The sequence below is a fragment of the Vanellus vanellus genome (assembly GCF_965231255.1).
Source record: "Vanellus vanellus genome assembly, chromosome: 23".
NCBI classification, from domain to species: Eukaryota; Metazoa; Chordata; class Aves; order Charadriiformes; family Charadriidae; genus Vanellus; species Vanellus vanellus.
In genome coordinates this window covers 5,337,877-5,356,619 of record NC_138928.1, presented here as the reverse complement: position 1 = coordinate 5,356,619, position 18,743 = coordinate 5,337,877, and the positions used below count along the sequence as shown (strand labels likewise).

Below are 18,743 nucleotides of genomic sequence, written 5' to 3'. Positions count from 1 at the left end.
CCATTCTCGCTCAGGGTGGCATCCCCGGAGCTTCCCCTGCCCTTCAGTGATCGCCGCATGGCGTCAGCGAGATCGGGGTCGCTGCTGAGAGTTATGGCAGTAACTGACGCTGCAGCTCAAGGATTTTTAGGGAGGATGCGCAGCGCGTGCATCGGAGGCAGTGGGAGCCCTGAGAGAGGGAGAGAGAGACTTCCTATCTCCACATAGAGAGCAAAACCTTCCTGGACGTGCAGGCAGAGCACCGATTGCGAGTGGGGAGGGAGGGAAGAACAGGATGTGTGCAGAGCGGCGGAGGGAGGGAGAGGTGGTGTGTCATGGGCAGGAGCGGTGGGAGAGCAGCAAGGAGAGGTAGCAAGAGGAAGCCCAGTGTGAGGGTGGTGGGAGGAGAGCATCCGAGGCTCGGTCCCCTTACTCCTCCTGCCGCTAAGGCTTCCCCACACGGGCAGCCTCTGCTCCTGGTGCCACGTCCACTCCTGGGCCCTGGTCCGAGCTCCTCTCCCTCGGGGCCAGACCTCTTCATAGCTCAGACTCGGTTTGATTTGTGAAAAGGGGGTTTTGAGCTTCCCTGGGTTAGTCTGTTGGATACGTATTGCTAAACGTCCAGTATTGAACCGTCGGCCCATGCCCCAACCATCACCTTTACACTTTTCAAACAGAATTTGTTAAAACAGGTCCCAATTCCTACAGAGTACAAAGCTGGTAAAACAGTGGCTAGCTTACCTAAGCATCAGGGGTATTTGCTTTAATTCGCTTCTGTTTTCAAAATTGGAAGCTAATTAGAATCAAAATGGATGACTTTTCCGGGAATTAATATCACCAAGTTTCAGTAATACTTATTAGCAGACTGTTTGGGTGTTGCAGCTGCCTCGGTGTCGTAACTTTACCTTTCCCTGGCTATCTTAGCCCCGGACAAGCCCGTCTGGCATTGGTTACAGCTGCAACACCCACATCGTTTGGTGCAACCACCTCCTCCGCTTTATCTGCTGCTTCCTGTGCTCTACTTACGAAATGAGGACTCGGCCACGTGGGCACACGCCGTGAGCCGCAGCACCTCCCAACAAGAACGAGCAAGTTGCTGGGAGGAGTGCGAACAGCAAGCGTTACCCTGCTCAAAGCATGAGCCAGTAGATGTTCCTGTTGGGTTCAACACTGAGCGTTTCCCACGAAGCATCTCCATCAGATAGCACAGCCGAAAAGCGAACCAGCAGCTGTGTTTGATTCGTTGATGGCCACAATTTTAAAAGAGGCTTCCCGTTCTTTGACTGGCTCTGGTCCGGGGATAAGAGGTTTCAGAAGAAGAAAATGCTCTCGGTTCGTTTTACGGGTGCTGTGAGACAGTCCTTAATGGCAGGATGAAAAGGGAGAGTGACTACTATAAGGTGTCCTGAGAAGTGTCTTTCCATTTTAAAAAGAGTACCTAGCTTAGTCTGACGGCCAGCACCTCCAGAAGGGTTATCCAGGCTTCCCTCTGGCTTCTTTCAAGGTCTGTTGCAGTCTCTGTTTAAACTTCTCATACTTCCTCTGCACCTGCTGGATCTTGTCCTTTTCTTCTTTCTCCAGTATCATCAAGAAGTTCTGTAGCTCGGGGATGGAGAACGCGTCCCACTGCAGAAACAGCAGAAACAGAGGGAAAGTAAGCACACACCATTCGCCTTATTGCTTTTGTGGTTTTCTTCCCCCTGAATCTGTGAAGAGGAACAATAAAAGATGTTTAAACATGTAACTGATCTCCAGGTAGCTTCATCTCACAGCGTCGTGTTGTGAGGGAGGGGGGATAATGGGCGACAGCATAAGGGACCATCCCAGTCCTGAGCCCCGGAGACTGTAGATTTAACCAAAATCATCTCCACTCGGGTGAATTACAGCTCCCGCTGCAAGGGGCGGCACAGCTCCCTACGGAACTGAAATACAGATGGAAATAATTGATGTAGCGTTCACTGGCGCTCCGTGTTGTGTGAAGGGGGAGCGGGGTGCCCGCAGGCGCCAGTTCTCTGTGTTTCACTGCAAAGTTACCAAAGCTGTTTGCGCATCAGCAGAGCTCCCGGCACAGGGCGCCAGCAGCTGGGCTGCTCCGGCCTCACCTCCGCCTGCGGCGGGCCGAGGGACGGACGGGCCACGGGCTGACGACTGCGATCGCTTCATAGCTGCTGCCGCGGGAAGCCGGCGTTCCTGCGGCCTCCTTGCCCACTGCAGCCCCGCGGCACCTCCTGAGCCGCCCCGCGGCACGGAGCTGCTGCCGGCACGGGAGGCAGAACCCCACGGGATGCAGCAGCTCCCAGCGTTTGCCTTCGCCATAGCGGGAACCACGGCTGCAACCAAAAACTTGACTGCAAATTTATTACCTGAGCGACCCTGGCTTCTACTTAAATGAGGAGGTTACTTATAACAGCGTTTGCCTAACCTAATTTTTGAGGATTAACTCTGGGATGGCCTTGCTTGCTTCTGTAAACAGATTATGGGTTGGCCATCAAAACTGGCCTCGCCATTTTCACAGCTCAAGTTTAAATTTCTTTAAAATCAACATAATGTAGAAGCAATAAATTACCCAAACTTTTTTTTTTTTTTTTTTTTTTTTTTTTTTTTTAAGTAAGGTACAAGCAGTCCATTCAGTTGATAATTCAAGTTTGGAGAAAAACTAGCATCGCGCGCCGTATTTTGGAAGGCGAACCCAGCCCCATTAGAGGGAAGCAGCCTCGCTCGCGTGGCACCGCTTCAACCCGTGCTGCAGCTCCGCCACGTGCTCCGCGACGCTGTTAATGTTCATGTGAAAACCAAAGGAAAGAGTCACTGACATACCTCAACTTCCCCTGTTTCGTTTTCCTTCAGCACGAAGCTGAGCACATCTGTGTCGGGGCCCGCCAGCAGCCGCAGGTACAGGGGGTACTCGGTGAGGGGCAGCTTCTGGAAGAGCACTGCAAGGGGACAGCAGAGGGCCACACTCAGCGCGTGGCTGCCGGGGCGGAGGAAAGCTCAGGAGGTCAACCGGAGCACATGAAAGCGGTTTGCGCTGCTCAGGATCATAGCGGAAGTAGCTGAGTCTCTACCAGAGATCCACAACCATCTCTGTTAGGTCTTAGGTGGCTTCAGCCCCCTTCCGAAAACCAGTAACTCCCCATTAGCTTAAGCAGCGTCACCTCTTGTGGTGGTCGGGCCATTTACTCGTCTGACATTTAGGCACCGCCCGCCTGACGCGCCACCGAGCCCCAGAAGAACGCTTTGGGTATGTTTCTGCAACAGCCGAGGGTAAGCGAAACCGATCGGCCGCAGGGGAGCTGGCGGGTCCGAGGGCGCGCACTCACCTTGCCCGTCCTTCCGCATCTCCTTGAAAAGTGCAAACTTCTGAGGGTTATCCACCACCATGAATTTCTTCAGGAGCCCCTGGATCACCTCGCTCACCGTGGTCGTGCTGCTGATGTGGAGCTGCTTGATGGCATCCAGCGGCAAGTAGAACGAGGTTCTCTTGTCCGTCATATCAGCCAGGTTCACCTCCTTGAGGGCATCGTAGATGGACTGCGGCCGGATCCCCGCCGGTACCGTCACGGGGCGGCGCAGCTTCAAATGCACTTTAATGAAACCCGTGTACGTCCCATCGTCGTTCTAAAGTGAAGGAGAAGGGGGGTCAGGCCCCGGGGAGCCCTTCCAGCCCTTCCCCCCGCTACGAGGGGCTTTCCGGTCTACAGCGCTGCAGCCTGCGGGGCGACTGCAGGACTTTCCACCCCTCGGTGCTGCCGGCAGTCTGAGGGTTTCTTATTAATCACGTAAAAAGTAACCAGTAATTTTGGGTTAGTCACTACTGATTTTCTCCTGTTCCTTCCACTCGGTAATGACTCATCCCTTCCTCACGTCTCTGCGATCTCGTCTTATTTAAACCCAACACTGCTACAAGTCAGTGATGGAAACCGTTACATGTAATTTGGAGTTGCACTTAAGTGAGGATCTGAAACCCCTGGGAAGGTCTCTGCGCCTCGTGTTCAGCCAGATCTCCCAACCGTAGTCCTCACGTTTTATTCCCCGCTTATGGGATTCCCACATCTCCATGTAATAACAAACGACTCAAGACCAGCCTGTCTCACCACAGGTCCCTCACCCTGCCCTCAGCTTTGCAAAAGTGCAGAAATCAAGAGAAAAGCCGCGCTCCGCAGGGTGCCTCCGCGGGCGCCAGGCAGAACCGAGGGATCCACCGCAGGTGCCCGGAGCCCGCGGTCCCCCCGAAGGGCCACCACCAGCGGCTCGGCCCCGTCGAGCCCCAGGACCGTATCAAGTCTCAAGACTGTATTTTCACCAAGCTTCAAGAAAAGTAACTCAAGAGTAAATATTTGGGTCCCGAATGACTCCTCTAAGTCAAGGGGTAATAAAAATCGATGGGTGAGACATTCCAGCAGAAATTACTGTGCATTTGGAAATTCCTTCACAGCAGAAACTGTTGTAAGATCTACTGTTTTAAATAAACTTCAGGTTTGTTTTCAGATGTTAGCAAGCACCAGGGAGTTAGGTAGCCCCTGTTCTGGAACTTCTACAATTTAATTATTTCACTCTTTAAGAAGCTTTCCCCCCTCTCTGTAAGATCCTGTGAAGTTCGTACCTTTGCAGTACTCCAGTTTAAAAGAGGGGATTTCCTTCTCTTCTCACCACACAGCAACATAAAGTAAGCTTTACTTACAGGTGGTGACACGCAAGTTTGCAATCAAAGCTTCAACACGCACAACATCCACTGTGGTTCTCAGACCTCTGCTTAAACAATCCTGGCCGCGGCAGGGCAGAAAAGCATCTCTTTCTAGAAAGGCTTTGTGTTTCCAAATCCCCTTTGCGTTTCTAAATACACTTTGTCTTTCTGAATCCACTTTGTGTTTCTAAATCCACTTTGCGACAGCTGCTGAACTGCGGTGTCGCTGCCCCAGTTCTGCCGTGACTCATCCCCGACAGCGCAACGTGGGCTCCCCGATTTGTGGCAAGCCGGTGGCAGCGCAGCCTGGCCAGAGATTCCTGTGCCGCTGCTCCCGGCTGAGAGGGGATGGAGGCGGGGAAGGGTTAGCTCAAGTGTGGGTGACTAACGCTAAGGAAACCCAAGCGGGAGAAAAAGCAGATCGGGGACATCAAGCAGAGTGTGGGCAGCAGGTGGAGGGAGGTCATCCCCCCCTCTGCTCTGCCCCGGGGAGGCCACATCTGGAGCGCTGTGTCCAGTTCGGGGCTCCCCGGGTCAGGAAGGACAGGGAAGTGCTGGAGAGGGTCCGGCAAAGGGCTGCGGAGATGAGGAGGGGACCGGAGCATCTCTCTTACGAGGAGAGGCTGAGGGCCGTGGGGCTGTTCAGTCTGGAGAAGAGAAGACTGAGGGGGGATCTTATCAATGCTGATAAATCCTCCAAGGGCGGGTGCCGGGGGATGGGAACAGTCCTTTTCCAGTGGTGCCCAGTGACGGGACAAGGGGTGACGGGCACAAACGTGACCATAGGACGTTCCATCTAACCCTGAGGAGGGACTTCTCTCCTGTGCGGGCGGCAGAGCACTGGCACAGCTGCCCAGAGAGGGGGGGAGTCTCCCCCTCTGGAGCCATTCCAAACCCGCCTGGAGGTGTCCTGTGCCACTGCTGGAGGTGCCCCTGCTCTGGCGGGGGGTGGCACTGGGGGGGCTCCAGAGGGCCCTTCCAGCCCCCACCAGTCTGGGGTGCTGTGAGGAAGACAAGAACATCTCAGCAGCCACGAGCCCTCTTGCCTTGGAGATGCCTTCCTACAGCCCGGTTCCGTTCCCAGCCCAGGGAAACCAGCATCCCTCTTTCCACGAATTAGGTAAATAGAGCCCAATACGTACCAGCTTCATCAACAGGCAGTTTGTAACTTTTGCATTGTATTTTTCAATTTTCTGTTTGATCTCCTGGATGGTCGGAGGTTTGGGCTTTTCCTCTTCTACCGTTTGTGTTACATTCTGCAATCAGAAGAGACAGGCTTCAGCTGTTTTGCGTATTGGGTAACGCCGCGTCTGTTCGGCTCTGCTTTCGCTTGGGAAACGCAGGAACAAAGATGCTGCGCAGACCCTGAGCTCAGAAAAGCAGTGACAGCGCAGGTGGAGATGGTCCCTACGGCCAAGAGCCAAATGTGCCCCAAACCACCTCTGTACACCAGTAACAGGCAGCAGAGAGTAACGCAAAACCCACCAGGTAGTGGGACACTGAGGCACAGAGCAGTAAAGACATCCCAGTACAAACCAGGGCAAGGAATCCAGCCTCTAAAACCCACTTTCAAACAAGTGCCACCTGCACCCACCGAGCGGGTTTTTTTTTTTTGCTTCTTCCAACACCATTGAAAAATCACATCCTATTTCCAGCGGTCACGGCTCTGCCCACCCAAGCCAGGCACCCCCTTAAACACCCGGGGAGCTCCCCAAGCTGCTTGCAGCAGGCTCACCCAGGCAGAACCTGAAGTGAAATCCCACTGGCTTACTCCTCCTCGCCTTTGGAAATTATAGCTCAGAGCAGTAAAATCACACAAGCAGCGAGCCGGCTGCGTGACTAATAAATCAGTCACTAATGAACCAGCCAAGGCGTCCCAGCCCGTGTCAGAAACCACTCCGCGTCTGCCCGCGCGTGGGCTCGCCGGGAGGATGGCGGCGGCGGCGGCTGCTTCTCACCCGGGTTTGGGGGAATTTCCTCTTGGGAGGCAGAGCGACAGATTCGGCGCGTAGGAGAGCTTTACCTCCAGGTCGCGCATGGAAATGTCGCTGATGAATAACAGGAAAACACTATCCTGTCGCGGAGAGGCAGCTCGTGGGAGCTTCCCAAACACAACCCAGGGTTTAGGGCATTTAAGCAATGAACGGGTTTGGACAAAGCACCGGAGCGGAGCCCAGCGCTGCCGGCAGCAGGGGCTGAGCCGATGGGGACCGGGGCAGGAGATGCTGCCGTGGGGTCGGGGCGGCTGCAAGACCTGCGCTAGAGGGGAGCAGGACCACGGTGCCCATTACAGACCATCTCAAAGGGGAAAAGAAAGATGCTTTCTGCAGAAGAGGGCAAAGAAAAAGAAGATGCTTTCTGCACGCATCTCTGGGGAACGCTGGAGGAAAGCACACGAACCACCGCCGAGCCCTGCGCCCCGCAGGTCCCCTCCAGCCCCGGGGAGGCGTCTCTGGCCACCCAGCCTCCCGCTCCCCGCCTCGAAGGCGGGCAAGCAAGGCTCGCGGGATGCCGGCCACCTTTCCCCAGGGACACAGCAGACAGGGAGAGAACAAGAACAGTGTCGGGGGAGCCGGGGGGAGGGGAGGGGGGGCTCTGGCGAGGCACCGGCCACCCTCAGTTGCAGATGGTTTTCTGCAGAGAAGGTTTGTCGCAGCCTCGAGCGAGAGCCCGAGCCCCTCTCCCACCTCCCATCTGCCCCAGGCACAGCCTGCGGAGGCCCACGGGCACCCTGGAAACGCAACGTCAGGATGCCGTCCGCCACCATCGCGCCGGCAGAGCCCAGGGATGCTCAGCCACCGCGGGAACACAAGAACCAGCGAGCTCTTTTCCAAAAACCTGCTGGAAGGCAGGAAAGGACGTGTCAGCACATACGGGCAGGGATTCTGCGCGTTCCCACACTAAGAGTTTAAGATCAGCCTCGGCAGCTGCGGAGCCCTTCAAGGCTCCGGTGCTTTGCCTGCACCGTGCAGGGGGCGAGGAGGGGAGGAAAACCCACAGCACAAAGCTAAAGCTACCGAGCCACGGCCAGAGAGGCAGTAAGTGCTTCGGGGACACCTCCTGCATCCCACCTCCATCTCCTGGGACTGGACACCGAGCCCACGGCAGGTACTCGGGACAAAAGCAGCCGCTCACCTTCAGCATCCGTCTGGAACAGTCTGTTGCAGAGTTAATGGCTCCTGTAACAGTGAGATGGAAGCGACGGCTTGTGTGACCCTGAAGTAAATTCAAATTCACCAGTGGGCTAAGAAAAGCTATTAAAAAAAAAAAATACAGGGAGCTAAACTAACCCGGAGTTCCCTGGCTGCACGGTAAAGCCCAGCACCGCCTGTGGGTCTCCTCGTGGGGAATAACCCGCCGCAAGGACAGGACTGCAGCGACTGCACCGCGGTCTCTGCGGGCAGCTTGTGAGGACACACAGCAGAACCGCGCTCCCCGCTTGGTACCGCAGCCAAATTCCCGCCCTGAGCACGTCCCCAGCCCAGGGACGCCGATCACCTCCAACCACGGTGCCGGCTGCGAACCAGCAGCAAGAATTACAGCCTGCAGCAATATGTGCTGGTCACTTCTTTACATGATCACCTGAGCTCTTCAACGGCTTCTCCAGCCGCTTGCCTCGCCGGCAGCAGGACGTGGGTCCAACAGTGGCATTCAAGAAGCCTCGATGACTTTATTGCCACAAGACCACTGGAAACTCCCTCCACGAGGCTCATCCAGCGCGTCGAGGTTTGGCAGCACTTCGGCCTGGGTTGCCCCGAGCAGAGGGGCTTTCCACCCAGCCAGGGGAGCCGGTCCCCTCTAACGCACAGCCTTCAGCATCCCAAAATCCGGACCTGCTTGCAAACAACCCTGCGTGTGTCTTGGACTGTGCTCAGCGGGCTGCATTTCACAGCGCAGCGCTCTGCTGCCTTTCCACAACCAACTCACCACCTTCCCCGGAGACAGCCTGGGAACGCATTCCCCGGCGCTGCCTGAAACCGCGAGCAGCGCTCCCATATTTTGTGGGGGCTTGCTCAGGAGTTAGCATGAGCGGAGAGCAGAAAGCGTGAAGGGATGTGCTATCGAGGCCGGTACAGAACAAAAACTGTAACCTCCTCGATGGTAAAAAAAGGAAAAAAAAAAAAAATAGCAACTTTGGGAGCAAAGCCCGTCTCTTCCCAGGCAGCCTCGCAGTACATGAGACGGGGATGCAGCAAGCTGTAAATACGCCGGAATTGCCCCAGGCTACCCATGGTATTTCTTTTAGGAGGAGAATCAAGAACAGGACAAACTGAAATCCTGGCTGCAATCTGGCAAGACGGCTGCAGCCCTGGGATTCGAGAGCCCCAAATTCATTCAAGCGATTCCCAAGCGAGAGTTGACAATTTCTGCTCAAGAGATGCAAACAGTACGAGACCTCCTGAAAATGCAGATCTTGGAGCCCAACGGAGGAACACTGACACTGCATTACAGTCTCCTCCTTGTTCAGTGCTTTAAGAAAATAAAAGCAAAGCTTTCCTGAGGTATTTAAGAACGGCACATAAACATCCACTTATCACAATGGCAATTTCAACCGCCCAATTTGCCAAAGTCCTTAGGCGCATGCTTCGCTGCAATCTGTTGACTGCAATAGGTGTTCGGTGGCCGCACACGGGGGCTGTGCGGGCGCGGGAGTCTTTACAAACAACGCCAAGGGCAGAGATTTTCAAAAGTAGCACTGGGGAAAAGAAAAAAAAAAAATTAAAAACAACAAAGACTTCCCTTTAAGTTAACGGAAGACGTGCACTCAGAAACCCTCCAACTTCCTCATGTCACAGCGCTGGGGACGGGCACCGCCGCGCTGCCGCCCCCCACCCCACTCACAGAGGGAGATGGTGCCCCGAGACCCCCGGGACCGTCCCCTCCTGCGTGCAGAGGGACCCGTGGCTGCGGGGCAGAGCTGCAGCGGTAGGGCACGCCGTGCACGTATGCCACGCTTCATCCCCGGCACAAACACGGCCTGGCCGGTGTCCACCCGGCCACGCGGGGCAAAAGCAGCAGAGCGGCTCAGTCTGTGCCTCCCACTGCAATTTGCTTCTCTCCAGCGGGGCAAGTCCTTCCCCGCTTGGGATGTTTCCAGCCGAGGAGAACAGCGCGTGCCAGCGATTAAGAGCTTTCCGAGCAGCTCGCGCGCCGATGCCGCCCGGTTTCCATGGAGGATGCGCGGTGCACCCAGGACCGCAGCAGCCTGGAGCGGTGCCGGTCCCCGGCGTTTCGCAGCAGGCACACGGCAGACACGAATCGCTTCATGCTCCAGGGAACCTCAATCACTGGCAGCAGGAGGAACGGGAAGCCTGGCACAGGAACGCGGTGCTGGTGGCATCACGGCACAGGTCTGGCGCCGTGTCCCTGCACAACTCCAGCAAGGAAGGAACCCCTGCAGCCTGCCCAGCGCGCCCACGGCAGCGGGACCCTGCCGAGGCACCCCAAACTGCCCCGCTGCTGCCAGCGGAGATCGAATCTTGCTCGCAGGAGCTGGAGTCAGGCAGTGGTTGGGACGTGCTGCCATGGCAGGAGGGCGCTTTGTGCCTCTCACCGCTGCTCCTGCCCCGGCAGCGCTGGGGACAGCGGGAGGCAGCTCAGCTCCCACCAGCACCCCGGTGCTCCCGAATCGCCGCCTTCCTCTGCCCATCATCCTGCAGCCTCCTGATGCTCAGACCCTCCTCTGGGAAAACATGCTAGGACAGAAAGCTGCCCATAATTTATTTATTTACCAAGTCTGCCTGTTTTGACTAACCCAATGGTATGGTTGGAAGAACCCGCAATAATTTGTTGTCATTTAGGCAATTATTCTCTCACCCGATGACCCCTCCCCACCAGTCTTCCAAAAGTACAGTTTTCCCAAGCATTAGAAGGGACCTTACTGAAAAGTAAAATTACGGAAAGATAAATTAATCCTGTGTCACTTAAGCCAGGACACCTGAACGTATGCCAAAGCACCCGCAGCCCTCAGGGTCCCACCGGCACCGGGTCCCATCGGCACCGGGTCCCGCCGGCACCAGCACCCGCTGCTCAGCCAGCGCGGCCAAACCCCGAGAGCAGCACAGCACCTCGAGCCTTCCTCTGCGCCCAGAAGAGCGAACGCCCCGATGTCAGGATTGCCCCAAGGAAATGGGATTCCAACCCTCATCCATCACAATTCCAACAACTCACGTGCTCGTGTGGCCGCAGCTACGGGCAACAGGTTGTTCTCTCCCTTTCCACGTGCAATTGTAATTGAAAAAGAAACCCTGCATTATGACAATTTGACAAATACAGGTTTTAACAGCCATACTATGTTTTCTTAGGGTTACTTTATAAGTCATCTTGCACCTGGTGTGGAATTTATTTGCTTTTATTAAGCTCCCAGTGACAGATGGTTTAACTGTTTCCACTGCAGCACAATTTAAGGTGTGCAGAGAGTAACCGACCTGCACTGGAAAACAAAACCAGTGACCTTGCACGGGGCTCCCGGCTCCGCCAGCAGCTGCCCCCCGGCCGTGGAAGTGAAGATGTGTCTCTGAAACAGCAGTTTGTGTGTATGGCATAAAGCAGCACGGGACCGCCAACCCCCTCGCCCCTCACACGTCAGCTGTGGTGCAAAATCCAAACCAGAAGTTACCACTTCCACAGTGCCAATGTCTAAGCGGGCCTGAAACGCAGCTCGGCGAGTCCTTATGACCACTTTGATTTTAAAAGGAAAACTGCAACGTGTTATGAGATCCCACTGGACCAATACTGCAACAAAACACTGCCGGCACCGAAAAAAAGCTCGTCACTTCCACCCCAGGGCTGCACAGGAGCGACCCTCCGCACTGCCCCCCGCCACCTCCCCTTCCTCCTACACCCGCGGGCTCGAGGCAAAGCAAGTCTTAATAACCTCTTTCTATGCAGGAATCCCACCACGGGGCTGACGAGCGCAGCACGCAGGACAAAACGCCTGGATAAACCCCAAGGGACACGCTCCACAGCCGAGCCAGCCGCCCCGCGGGACCCAGCGCAGTGCCGTCCCAGCTCCCGCAGCTCTTCAGGGCCGGGGGGAGCCCTGCGGGACCACAAAGGGCACCGGGGCTCCCAGGGCTCACCCCTTCTTGCTGTTCACGGCAGCGATGCTCAGGCAGAGCTGTGCCGCGAGCCCCCGGCAGCGGCGACCACACCATCCCCAACCCCCTGCACACCCCCCGGTCGCAGACTCTGCTTTTCTGTTTTACAGACCAAAACCCGCCTGCGAGCAGGACCAGGACCCGCACCAGCCCAGCGGCACCAGCGCGGCGGCGGGGGCAGCCCCGGGAAGGGCGGCCACGGCCTGAGAAGAGAAGCGCTGCTCCTTCCGTCATGTACGATTAGATCAGCGACTTCTCGCTCTTCACAAATCTACCCAGACCTCCGGTTTTGCAAAGTTTCTGGTGCAGAATATGCAATTCTGGCTGCAGGAAGAAAAACAGAAGCTATTAACCATAAACCGTTGCCACATTTCCTGTTGTACCGGGACAGGATGAAACAAAGCTGTTCGCAAAACAACAGCTCGGTAACTCTGCCTGCGCCTGAGCCCTGGCAGTCACGGCTGCACCCGCGGCTCTCCTGGCTGGAAAGCGGCAAAGAGCCACGGCAGCCGCGCTCGGGGGTGGCCTGGCCGCGTGGCAGCACGCCATGACGTCTGTGTGCCAGCCGGCAAGACCAGCACCTTCCCGTCGCCTCCATCCCTCCACCATCACCCGTAACTGGAAGGAAAGCAATGGCGAGACTGGAGCTGCCAGGGTGCCCCCCCCCCAATTAAAAACCCGATGCAGAACATTGCACGGCCGCGGATGCCAGAGGTTAACCCCCGCTGTCAGCTTGCCGGCATCATTCACGTTCAGCAGGCGAGGGGTTTACCACCCCCTACGAAACCGCCATAAAATAACTTGCAGACAGTCGTGGCCTGCAGCGAGACGTAGGCACCCACGGGCTGCACGGGACCAAGCGCGGCCACGGTGGTCCGGGGCACCCACAGCAGCACGGAGGGGTGGACCTGCCCGCGTCCTCCCCCTGCCCACCACAGCCTGCTGCAAACAAGCTCCTCTTCCGTAACCTACATTATTTCTCAATTGTCAGAAATACCAATTGTAAGAAAGGACTTGAGCCTCATCTGGCACTTGGGCTAATGTTCGGCAGGATAAAAGCCGCCCAGAACAAGTGCCCCGGGAAGAGGCAGGCGGCCGCGCCGCACAATGCCCATGGCCCCGGGCTGGGGCGGCCGCGGTCCCCACGAGTTAGCCACACCGCCTCCTCTTTGCAATCTACCACTCATCTAATGAGCCGTGAGCGTGTGACAGGCTATTACGGGGGAGGTAGAAAACCCATGGGCCATCACGATTATGGTGACATACTCTCAAAAGAGTGATTCTCAGCCAAGAAAGGCAATAACAAAGCCTCAGTGACAGATTTCTCTATTTATCGGTTTGCGAGGATGCCAGGAGAGACAGACTCCACGTCCAGCTGAAGAGCATCCTTCCTACAGCCTCTCACCTTGTAGAAGTCAACCCCCAACTTAAAAACCTTTTTAAAGCAAGCAAAGGCAGCAGCTCTGCACCACGTCGGACCTCTCTGCTGGGAATAACAGCTCTAGGTGGGACCCGGAAGCTTTCCGATGTCACTGCAGTGGTATGGAGGGGACAGTGCCCTCTCCGCAGCCCCAGCCGACCCCGAGGAGCTGGCGCTTGGTTATGGCTTGGCCACGCAGCTCGGGAGGGGGAAGACCAGCAGCTCATGAACCGTGGCTTTGGCAGCCATAAAACCAGACACGGAGAGGCACCCTAGGTAGACAGGCTGAGCGTGCGCTTCCACGGGACACTCCTCGGGGCGATCGCTGCTTCCCTGCAGCCACAAACCACCCCCAGGGACGCCGTCCCTGCCCCCTCGCTCCCAGCCGACTTTCCTCACCAGCTATTTAGTTAATGAATTTGAACAGCAGAACGGTGGAGATGGATCTGGCCTAACATCACCGCATTTTTGGCAACGACCGTCTTATCTACAAGCCGGAGCGGCCAAGTCCTCCCTGGTGGGCTCGGGCACAGGTCCATCGCCATTTATATCAGCATGGCTTGACAATTCGCATTCCCAAAAACCCAGCCCAAGCTCTCCCTTCGGCTCCCATGCTTAGATTGCGTGAGTATTTCGACGACCTCTTCCGGGAAGATTTTACACCTCAGGGCATCAATCCTCAATTCTTCTGCTTATTAAGGAAAGATTTGTGTTAAAGCATCAGCAAACAAAGCCCGGAGAAGCGCATCCGAGTGCTGCTGGCCGGGGAGCAGCGGTTCAGAGGAGCATCACCAGCTCACACCCTGCGACCACCATCACACCGCAACACAGAGGACTGGAGAGAAATGTGAACGCTTCAAATTTGAGCCAGAAACGCGAGAACCGGCAGCTCAGATTTGTCAATCCAGGTGCAGCGGGGAGCAGTGGCGGCTGGGGGGCAGCGGGGCCGGGGCAGCACCGCACAGCCCCACCACAGTCACCAGAGAGTTGGGACATCTCTGCTCTCGCACAGCTCTCCAGCACCGCCGAACACCCGACGCCTCCCCCTTCGCCGCACACTCCCACGGTTCACAGCACTGTATGGGGAAAGGATCGACCGCTCGAGCATGGACGGGTGGGGGGAAGAATCATACAACAGATTTGGGGAAAACAAAACAAAACAAACCACCAAAAAACGCCAAACCAAACAATATATTTCACTCCCTTTGAGAAATTCAAATGAGATGCTGCAGTTTACTTTGGAGTTCAGAGGAAAAGGCAAAAGATAGGAGAGCGGTGCATCTCTAGAGAAGGGGAGAAGGATCGTTACTGCATTTCAGAGAGGTTAGAGGCAAGTGAAGATGGGCTCGGTGTTTTGATTGCCATGGAGATTTCACTTAGAAACCGTTTTTTCCTGCAACATCCCTGCTCAGCAGCGAGAGCCGCGCAGGTCCTCCCAGGGAGCTCCATTGCAGGGGGTCTGGGCTGGACGGGACCCCACGGGTGCCCACCACACCCCCGTCTGTGTGCACACAGATCTGCCTGGTGAGACCCCGGCCCACATCAGGGAGCCTGGGTGGATCAGAGGGATCTGCTGATCCTCAGGAGCAGACGTTCGGGAACCGATGGCAGCCTCCCGGGGCCAGGAGAAGCCCCTTTTCCCCAGGAGAGGTGCCCCAGGGCCACCCCTGCGCCCCAGGCCGTGCCGGACCCCCTGCAGACCTGTCTCCCCTCTGGAAATGACTCCGTGCTCCACCAGTCCACCTTCAGAGGACAGAGACAAGGGGCCACGGACAGGACCCTGCGCTGGTCCCTCGGCTCCGGCTCCCGCATCACAGCAGACAGAGCGATGCCCCCTCTGCCCACCCACGCAACCAACATCTGCTGCTTACCTGCAAGCCCCGAACCAGCACAGACGTTGCACCCAGTGGCCAGCCGATTCTGGGTCTATGAGGTTTCTCCAAGACTGGACGGGATCCTGGAGATCACCTTATCCAAGCCCTGCTTGGGTTTCAAGCACCTCCAGGGACGGAGCCCCCATAGCAGGCACCACCGCAGGCAGCCGCCATGGAGGGCTCGAAGAGAGGGAGAAAAAGAGACACGGGGCCAAAACCACCAGTACGGTGCCCTCCGATTCTTGCTCAAGCCCACATAACTCCCCGCTGGCCGCCCCCTCCCGCACAGCGCGCACCCCCGCGGTGGTCTCTGCTCTGAGCCCCGCGGCCACCAGCACCCGGTAGCACAGCAACACCCCCCGTGCATCCCACCGCACGCGCCGCCACCACGCCACAGCTTCCCTCCCCTTCAGCAGAGGCGGCCTTTGCCCGCTGGGTTCGCGCGGGGACCCCTGCGCCCAGGCACGGATCTGGCCCCATCACCCCCAGCCCTGCAGCCCACCCCCGGGAAGGTGCATCGCAGCCCTCCTGTTTTCTATTCTCGGGCAGACACTTGCCCCTTCCTCCTCTAAGCCGGCTCTCCCGGCAGCCACTGATGCAGGACTCGAAGAGCAATTTAGCAGAGTTTTAAGCAATCACGCTTCAGGCAGAAGCCACCGAAGCCGTTCAGCTGAAGAGTCATGAAAATGCCAAGTAAGAGATCTCTGGGGATGAGGTCACATCTGAGATCTAAAACGGTTCTTTGCTAATGAAGAGTGATTGCGCTGACGGTTCTGAAAATAAAAAGGAATTACAAAATTCCTAGAAAGAGGCTCTTCAGACTAATACAGTTATTTCAATCAGAAAAATCGTTTCTTTAATCATAGTGATCAAATTCCACTCTGTTTTTTTAAATGGCTGGAGGCCTGTCTGTCTCCTCCTACCCCACATACAACACATTTCCTCTGCAGGGATTGGGTTTTGAGTCTTTTAAGACACGCATCCCTAAGTTATCTGTATTTAGCTTATTCCTGCCCAGCGCAGGGCATGCCCATGGGCCAGCGGCTGCCGTTGCTGCCGCACTGACCACACCGTGTGTCCTGGGCTTGGGAGTCATTCCTGGGCATCTAAGGATGGACAAATGTTGCTGTTCCCAAAGGCACCCAGCAGGTTGACTCACTTTTGGGTCCAAGATGATGTTTTTTTGCACATGGCCACAAGCAGGCACCATACTTGGTGGTGAAATGCCACACTGCCGCCACACACAGCTCTTGCACTGAGTGCAATGGTGGAAGTGTTCCACATTCAATAACATCGCCCAAGAGAAGATGCCAAGTAAGATGGGGAGGACAGGGAGCGAAGCAAAACCCAAGGGAGATGTCCCCCTTGGGGCTGTGCCTGTCTCCTGTCCCTCTGCTGCGCTGGCTGCCCCCTGGGCACACGCTCTCCTTGCTGTCCTCCAGCCACCATCCAGCCCGGCCTCACCAGACCACCACCTCTTCCTCCTCCCCCTCCCCACCACACTCCAGGACCAGCTCCATCCAGAGCTGAGGTCCAGCCTCAGGCTCTCGCGGGACCTGCACCACCACCAACCCCCCAGCGTGCCATCAACCCCCCGAAACCTTCTCCCACCGAGACCTAAGGATGGTTTCCACCCCCAGCAGGAGAAACACAAGGCCCCACCTCTGCACACAGACCCATTACACAACGTCACTTGCTTGAGCAGCAAATTGTGTGTGTGTGGTTGTTTTGGGGTTGGAGGTTTGGGGGTTTTTTTTTGTTTTTTTTTTTTCCATGCACAGGAACCATTTCCTCCCCGTAACACCGAACCCCCGAAAGGCTCCATCTTCTCCAGCAGCCGCGAGGTCTGTCCCCCACGCCGGCCACGTCCAGGCGAGGAGCCGGGCGAAGAGGGGCCGCCGCAGCCCCCGACCCCTCTGCGAGGGAGAGCTGCCGAGCGCGGACGCCATCAGGCTGATTGGGAAAGGTGGCGGAGGCTCTGCAGCGCCCTGGCTCAAAAAGAGCAGCGTTAAACCGGCGCGAGGCGCAGCGCCCATCGCACCGACACCGTGCTCTTTTACATCTCCTACACAAATGAATCATCAAATGACATTTAAAAACCAGCAGTACGTGTCGGTTAATCATAGCGAGAGGGAGCTGCCGGCTGAACAGGGAATATCCCATGCTAAACCCCAGGGAGCAAAGAAATTAAAATAAAATTGCCAGTTGATTTAAACTCTCCTGCAGACCAAGTCCCCCATTTCCCCCCCCCACCTCCCCAAAAGGAGAACAGCCCAGGTCTCCGGGAGAGCCCTCCCGACGCCGCGCTGCGGAAAGCCGAACCCCAAAGCACCGAATGGGGATCGCCGCTCCGCAGCCTCGGCCGTGCAAACGCAGCAGAGCCCCAACGGCAGCGCGGCGGTGCTGAGGGTTTACAGGGGGATTTCTAAGCGGCGAAGCGGCTCCCCGGGCCAGATCTCATCTCTCGACTCTCGTTCCTGAGCTAAACCCCCACTTCCGCAGCAGCGCCTTCGTGCCTTCTCCTTTTATGCTCGGTTCTAGTTGGGGCCCCAAAGTTTACAACAGGGATGATTTTATTTCTTTTTTAAATAAACACTTAAAAAAACCACGAAGCAGCCTTGTCAGTATTACCAATATAGAAATCTCACCCTGGGGTGAAACATTGCCCAGCCAAGCGCTCACCCCTTCTCCAAGGCAGACATATGCCCAGAAAAGGACCAGATTCATCACTGTTTTAACAAGTTTCCAGATTAATTCAGTCCTGTAACTTTCCCCCTCTCCCTATCCACCTGGCAGGTGCAATTTTCACCATCGGTGCGTATTTTGCGAGGCCAAACCACAGGTCCCTGCCCGGCAGCCTGACCCACGGATGGCAGCTGGCAGCGCTGCCGCCTTCCTCCCCCCCACCCCCCCACCCCCCCCAAAAGCTGAAAAACCACATATGGAGTCGGCTCCTCCACCGTGGATCCCCCAGGGATGGGGCAACCCGCCACGCAAAAGGATGAGACGTGGCTGAGAAAAACCCGCAGCAGCGCAGCCCCCCGTGCCCGGGAGCGGGGGGCAGGCAGAGCCCCCCCTCCCCGCCAGCAGCTCTGCCCTCATCCAGCTGCGAGCTCATTTTGGCATCACCTGCAGCCAAACGTGCAGGAACACAGACATCTCCCCTGCCCACCAAATCCCCCCCCCCCACCACCACCACCCCCCCCCCCCCCACCCTGCACAGCCCTCCTCACTAGTTTTTAAGCTGTTACCTTGGCAGGGACCTTGTTCGGCGTGCTCCGGAAGAAAGAGGTTTTTGCTGTGAAAAAGCAATCCTCGAGGTCTTCATCCAAGCTACAGTACCCGCTGCTCATGCTGCCGCCGATGGTCATCGAAGCCCAGCAGAGGCGAGAGGCCGAGCGCGCAGGGGGCTCGCCGGGGGGCTCGGGGGGCCGGCGACCATCGGCGGTCCCCGCTCCGGCTCCCGCTCTCACATCCTCAGCTCGCCGGCGCTTATCTGCAATAGCTCCTTCTGCTCATCCTCCAGAGCCAGCGGAGCTATTTCTCTTTAACAGGCAGCCGTGCCGGGTAACCCTTCCCTCTCCTCCTCCACCCGCCTCCCCGCGCAGCGGCGCTGGGGCAGCATGGAAGGGGCTGAGCTGAGACTTCGCTCCCCGCTCTCGGCGCCCGTCGTCCCTCGCCGCCCG

At 56.9% G+C, this 18,743-nt stretch overlaps 1 protein-coding gene across 1 annotated transcript; it reads right to left on the bottom strand.

Moving 5' to 3' along the window:
• Window positions 1–1,441: 1,441 nt before the first annotated feature.
• On the bottom strand, window positions 1,442–18,428 carry RASSF5 (Ras association domain family member 5; the record flags this gene model as incomplete). The annotated part of the gene is made up of 5 exons (XM_082494719.1): window positions 1,442–1,605; window positions 2,797–2,912; window positions 3,300–3,597; window positions 5,806–5,919; window positions 18,309–18,428. 5 exons carry the CDS (start codon window positions 18,426–18,428, stop codon window positions 1,453–1,455), a joined length of 801 nt encoding a protein of 266 aa, XP_082350845.1. The 3' UTR covers window positions 1,442–1,452.
• Window positions 18,429–18,743: the final 315 nt, after the last annotated feature.